Genomic DNA, 7,125 nt, shown 5'->3' on the forward strand with positions numbered 1-7,125 from the left:
TCCAGGATGCTACCTGCTTAATATTCATTAGTTCTCTGTGGCAGACATGGGCATTGCAGACAAGGGATTTCCGTCACTAAAACATCACATGATCATCACAACAGCATGTCAAATCTTTGAATTATTGCTGCCAGGTCTCCCATGTGCACAGTAGAGAAAGTGGGCAACTCATGAAAAAGGGTGTCATTTTTGTAATGTTCACACAAAGCTAACATTTGGGTCAGTTTTGTCTTCCAGAGAGATGTGACTATGTCTGAATATAATGTTTTTGTGGCCACGTTAAAAAAACAAGCCAAAACCAACCTCTGCATACGTATATCTTGCATGACTTCAGAACTAGAGCTAGGGGAAATCAGGCATCTCCCTTCCCTTGAAAGGTCCAGCAGGCCAGCCTGTGCTTTCGTTCCTAACTGGATAGCACATTGCAATAAACAAACCAAAAAAAAAACAAACCAACAAAACAATTTTTTAAATGTTCTCTTTCAGGAAAGCAAAAAAAAATCAGTTCTGAGGCAGTTCAAAATTAAATTGCATCTGCATACGGTGTCATAGAGTCTCATGGGAGATGTTGCTTAAGTGCTCAGCAGCAAAGCTCTCCGTCAGTGTAGATTTCCCCAGGTGTGCTCCAGCCTCCCGGTTCCCCTCCTTTCTAAGGTACTACACCCAATTTCTTCCACTGACTCTTTACTAAACATGATCAGGCCCTCCACACCCTTTAAACCTGAGTAAACTCACCAGCCTCTGGAGTGCAGTTCATGTTATCTGATGCCAGTAGTATAATCTACTCATTTTCATAGCTCACAAAACAATACAAAATGAAACAAACCAAAAATCCAAGTGCGTTTCTGCTTGTGCAAGCAAATTCAGGCGAAAGATTTAAAACAGCTTAATGAAATAAAATGGTTTCTGACTTCCATCCATCTGTGTTTAAAAACCATATAAAATACACAAGAGGGGAAATCAACAGAAAGGATATGAATGTACCAAAATTTTAATTGCTGCTCTTCTGATTGGATGGAAAGGACTAAGTATATACAAGGCAGGAGTGGCACTAAATCGAAAGATTGTCTTCCCTTTGTTCAGTACTATAAATGTCTGGAAAACAAAACACAAAATGAGAACATTTAGTATTTGCATTTATGCCCAGCTTTTCCCAGCCCACATCCCATTGGGAAATTCCTGCCAATATCCCATACTTCTTCCCCACTCCCTCCTGAGACCCTCAAATGCCTTTTCATTCAGTGAAGAGTTTTGTCCGAGACCCTCCCAGCAGAGCTGTTGCCTGTCTTATTGCAATATCCCAACTATTTTTAGTTCCTTAACTCCTTACAGGGTCCTGTGCCGTCACCTCCATCACAGGGCTGGGACAAGAGCAGAATTACCTTTAAAAATAAAAAATGACCTGGAGATTAAAATATGGTGGAGGGGCTTTTATGATGCTCTTCTTCTCAGGTGCCGGGAACCTTACTATGTTGTTACTCCATCTTCTCTACTTTAAGCACTTTGTTGCTCTCACTCAATGTTTTTTTGTCTTACTGAGTAAGAAGCTGCATGAGGCACAGCTCCACAGCAGGATCTGACCTGAGGCACTGTCACTGTACTCAGGTTAATATGGGCGGAGGAAACCAATACTGTGAGTTATCTTAAATCAAATGTGGATGGATGCTGGCCCAATTTGTAGAGCTCTGAAGGTGCCCCACTATGCACAGAGGAACTAATATTCCCTCAGAGACAAGATCAGGATGCCCAATAGATAAACTCTAATTGCAAATCTGTATCCTGCTGCTTCTGCCCGGGGATAACAGGCAAATTAAAAGGTAAATTAATACAGGCCCATCCAGGTAAGTAATCTATTTGTCTTTATCCATCTAACTTTTATTCTGTAATTCTTGCACCTGTGCCTCCACTGTTTTAATAGAAATAGTATTGTGGTCATATTAATTCATTGTTTACAGGAAATAGTATAGCCCAAAATCGGGAACATCAGTACCTGAACAAACTGGAAGCTTCCTAAAAATACACTGTGTTTCCAAGCCTTGTTTTGTCCCCTGTGTTGCGAAATGTTTGGAAAGGGGAAAGAACTGTAGTATGCAACCAGCCCAGCTCTGCTGTCAACAGCCTTTTGACAGAAGCTCTTTGCACTGTTGTGGCCTTGGTCCAGCCTACACGTGATTCCCCATCAGGTGATGCTCTCTTTGGGACGAAGCTTACCCTTCTGCAAAGCGCCAGCATTGCACTTGCTACTCACATCTCCCTTTGGATCTGTTTTGTTCGTCTTAAATGGAGTTGAACCCTCCCCCAGCAGGAAAAGAACCGCTGCTCTCCAGGAGCGGTTGTGGAGGTGCCTCCTGCTCTTATGTAGAGTGCTAGCACAAGACTCAAGTCACCCAGAAGCCCTTAACATTAAAGGGCTTAAGTGATAAACAGACCTGTGAAGAGTCAAGGCTCATGCAGGAGACAAAATAGGATAGATAAAAACCTCCAGCTTAGTTTAACTCAGCTACTGCTCTGCTCTTTTCAGACATTGCATTTTCATACTCTTTATCTGAAAACACCCAAGTTTTAATTATGCTTTTTATCCCTCTTTGCCCTCCTGCTTAGATGTTTTCTGGGAGCCCTGCTCATGCCAAAACTCTGATCCCAAACCAGGAAAAAAATATTTTTACTGGCTGTAGAAAGATAAAAACCAGAGCCCCCGAAACAGAGACAACTTTCATGCTTCAGCAAAAGCAAAGAAGCAGGATGGCCGGCTGGTGCCCACCTTACGATCGTTGTAGAAAGGGTCAAGGTCCTCCAATGGCTCCCCAATGAGCTCTGGAGGAACAGTCCCATAGATATCGGGCAGCTTCTTGCAAGCTTGCAAATCAAACTGAGGCTGAGGTTTCTCTTCTTCGCCCAGCTGCTCTCTGTATTCCTGCTTCGCATTCCTTGCAAGCTTCTCCGCGATTCGTTTCTCAATAGCAGCCAAGGATTCAGGCGTGAACCGGTGGAAGCTGTTAGTACCCGGTGGCAACAAGAAGTCAGCCATCTTTTCATCCTGCTTTGTCTTTACTGGTCTTTACTCCTAGTAGTGGAAACAACTGAAACAAAAAGCACCAAAGGTTAGCAACTGGAGCACAGCAAGAAGAACAAAGCCATCAAAATGAAAAGGATAACCCAAATAGCTTTTAGGCTATCTATTATCAGAAAACCCTTCATCTATTTTTATGTGGTTAGTATAACATCAAGGAAAACAGAAATGGCTGAAACTGTAATTTCAATTAGGAATCACTCATGCTCAGAGCTGAAAAGACTTTGTAGATAGACTGTGGAGCATTCTTAAGTTTTTCAGTTGCTTGGGATGCTAAATCCAAACTAAGGAGTAACTTGGATTCACACAAGCTTAAGTTTCATTGAAAGCCACGGGAATTTGGATTCCTAACTCATTTTTGAAAATGCAGATCTGGGAGTGGATGAACAATGTGCCTAACATGACCACAGGGCAAATTTAAATTGGCTGATCTCTGGCCACATGATGCAAACTCTAAAAATGCCCCAGCTGTTCTATTCCAAATTTAAAGAGTGGAGGGTCAAGTTCAGATTCTTAAATCGCACAGAAATTCTTCATAATCTCTGTCTTAGGCTTCTGCAACATAATTTCTTTTTTTCCTTTGGGATAGGAAATACCATCTTCAAGATATCTGTCAAGACTTTTGGGCATTTTCTCCTCCACACCCTACAATCTGAAGGATGTTGGAAGCCCACATGTGCTTGGCAAAGCCCTGGGATCTTCATGAGAGCACTCCAAGCTTCTGAGATGCTGAATAGCCACTGTTACCAGTTCATTCCATCTGAAAACCAGGCTTCTTCCATCCAATACTGGTTTGAACATCTAACCCAAACCTGTGAAGTTTGACCGTCTTGAGTGGATGGTGCTTCATTGCTAACACTTTCCGTACCCGCCTGAATGAAAATGAGTGAGAATGGCCCTATATTTCTGACTTACATGAATAAAGACGAGGGTGAAAAACACAGCAGAACAAGCAGCCTTATTGTACCTGCACTGATCAACATGGATAGCTATAAAAATTAATGTAAAACTACTGTTTAAAAAGGCATAAAGCTTATTCCTGTTCTAGTAGCCTGCACAAATCCATCCAAGTGCACTGAAGCCGTATTTTGCAATTTAATAGTGACTTTAGTGGCATGTTTATCCAGCAGGACAAACCCTCACTACGCAACAATTAAAACTCATTTCACAGAATAAACACAGCCCTTGGTTTTTTACTACCACCAGGCCTTTCATACTAAATCAGAATATAAGCTGGTGACAAACAAAATAGTAGATTTTGAGGTGGGATACCCTATTGCATTTGTCGATGTGCGCAGGATACAATTCTTTGTTCAGCCGCAATTGTTGTTTTCTGCTTTCAGATGGTATTTGTCTATTTACAGTGGATAGTTCCAGATAGTTTGCGTCTATTAGGCTCTGTGATGACAGCATTTTTGTTAGCAAACAAGACTTTAACTGGACTCTGCATGACAAATAGCATATTTATTGACTCAATTTATTTGAGTAAAGTACTCTTTCAAATAACTACTGTTTTTCGTATTCTGACTTCGTTTTAAAATGAATTCATTAAATTGTCATTGATCACAGCCTATCATACAGGAATGATTTACTGGAGCTCGTACATTATACTCTGCATTACTGCGTGTTTGAACAAGCAGGGCTAAAATGAATTAGCCTTCCTGGAGTTTGGGTATTCTGACATTCTTCTTTATTTAGATATTCTCTTTATTCCTCCCTCCCCCCATTTGTTTTATCCTCTTCCTCCTGAAAAACAGGAAATTAGAAGCTTTCCCACAAATTGAGTTTTATGCTCAACGCTTTGTGACTCAGCACCAGTGCAAGCAAATAGAATTTCACTTTCTATAAATGACATCAGTACAGGTGGCCAGAGAATTCTCAGAGTTTTTTTGTTGTTTTGATTTTTGTTTCTTCACAATGAAACCTGTCTCAGTGCTGAAGTGGGTAACAAGAATCCATGATTGGTCAGTACTTCTGGGAGGGCTCAGACTAGGTTTCTAAACCAGAGAGGAGATCACTGGGGGCTGCTAGCTGAGGTGTAGTGCTGTGAAGATGGTAAATGGGGAATGATTGTTGGCTTTTTCTCATAATATAAGGATGGAGAAATTCCAAATGCAATCAGAGCAGCAGGTTTGAAACAACCACTGGAGCTGCTTTCCACATGGCACAGAGTTGTCCTGTGAGACTTGTTGGCTGCAAATGGCAAGGATTTACAAAGCCAGGAGACAAATCCAAAGGCAAAAGAGCCATTAATGGTTTTAAACACAAATGTGCTATACCTGATTGAGAAAATCCCTTAGCTAGAGAACCTGGGTACATGCGAGAAAGACTACTTATGTTTGCCCTGTTTTTACGCTCTTCCTAGGCTACCAGTCTGGAGAAACATGTCATCTGCTCTTATGTTCTTTTGTCCTTACATAACACTAATGCCAACACAAGACAGCCTATGCTGCCTTGGGCAAAGCCTCAATCTGCCCACCAACTCTGTGGCTGGCCTGAGCTTGTGCAGACATGGAAGCATACGGACAACCAAAGTTAATACCCTGTACACCTGCAGGTGCTCAGGACCCACACTGCACCAACTACCTGGTTCCAGTGCTTCAGAGCACGGGCTGGGTGACCGCCTCCAACCTACACAGATATTCCCTTTGCTGGAAAACTGGTGGTAGCCACCTCTGCACCACCTTCTCCATACAGCCGAACTGGAGGATTGCCATAAAGCATGAGGGACACTGAGTATTTTACTGAGATGATAACAGAATGTGTGGAATGTCTCTACTAAGTGCCACGGTTTTCATGGGTGTTACTTGATCACAAGAACTGAATCTTGACTGGAATATTCGGCATCCTTCCAGACTTCCTTAGGGACTTCCAAAAGAAGTCATTCTGGCAACAGAACTGGTCAAAATTTTTTAAAAAAGGAAAAATAAAAAAGGATAGGCAAGATGAGGGGCATAAAATAGCCAGAAAAAAACATAATCAAAATGAGAAGTGGTTTTTTTTTTTTTATCTTGTTTTGGTTTTTTTTTAAGGGAATTATTTTTGCTTAAAACTGTCTCTTATTAAAAATTGAGTCAACTTCAAACTCATCAAAACCAGATCTCTTCAATTTTATCTGCAAATTCTGGAATGAAAGCCATCTAGGAACAGCTGGAAAATCCTACACAAACTTCATTAGAGCTTTTGCTACTCTTTGCTTTACTTTTACTTAAAAAATTACATTTTCCAGCATCCTTGCAATTGAAAAATCTTGACATGTTTTGTCTTCATATTGTATGTAAGTTAAAGTTTTAAATTTTAATATATATATTTAGCCTAATTCTTTTTCAATTTCATATGCTTTCAGGAAATGGACAAGATAATTTCACGGGTCTTTTCTATGTCTAATTTCTTTTAATCTATGAATTGCAAACATTTCTACAAATAGCCAGGGTTAGCCCAGATGTTTCTTAAAAGGGTAAGAAAGCACCACAACTTAAAAAGGGAAATCATCAATGACTGAATCAAAGAACCAGAATGCCATTTCTTAAGAGATAATAGCTGTTGTGACTCACGTTTTTACAATATGAGCCTGGATTTTTCCATTCCTCTCAGGCATATTTTTGAAGTACAAGGCTTCAAACACATTGTTTCTGTGATATCACCATGCACAGAATGAACATTTCCCTCTTTCTTTGTCTTTGTTAAATTCTGTTAACATCGGTTTTTGCTGATAAAAACATACTGGTTATGTAAACAAAATGTGCATATGAAAATAAAGCCCCAAGATGTGTATTTTCTATGGCATGGCAAGAAGTGAGAACAGTACACACAAATAAGATATTGCTAGCACTTCTATGTAGTCAGAAAGATAAATGCCATTTTCCATTAGTTTTAGCCTTACTGTCATAGGCTTCAGTCACCTCGGCTCAAAAGACCTTTCAGGTTCTCAGAACATGACCTGTATGCTCTACAGACCTTTTCCTGACACGCTATGGATGGGTGACCATCACCCAAAAGGCGACTTTGGGTAACAGATTGCCTGCAGGGGTGTAAATACAAGGAAAGTAGGTCCT

At 40.6% G+C, this 7,125-nt stretch overlaps 1 protein-coding gene across 1 annotated transcript in view; it reads right to left on the reverse strand.

Moving 5' to 3' along the window:
* Nucleotides 1-3,028, reverse strand: part of LOC104288900 (sodium channel protein type 5 subunit alpha-like) — a 175,031-nt gene extending 172,003 nt beyond the window's left edge. Inside the window, exons 1-2 of the mRNA XM_009887773.1 lie at nucleotides 2,762-3,028; nucleotides 977-1,095 (exon numbers count right to left, since the gene is read on the reverse strand). Of these exons, the coding sequence (XP_009886075.1) occupies nucleotides 977-1,095; nucleotides 2,762-3,028 (386 nt within the window). The remainder of the gene's footprint in view (nucleotides 1-976; nucleotides 1,096-2,761) is intronic.
* Between the last annotated feature and the right edge of the window lie 4,097 nt (nucleotides 3,029-7,125).

The sequence above is a fragment of the Charadrius vociferus genome, unplaced genomic scaffold (genome assembly GCF_000708025.1).
Source record: "Charadrius vociferus isolate BGI_N301 unplaced genomic scaffold, ASM70802v2 scaffold566, whole genome shotgun sequence".
NCBI lineage: Eukaryota > Metazoa > Chordata > Aves > Charadriiformes > Charadriidae > Charadrius > Charadrius vociferus.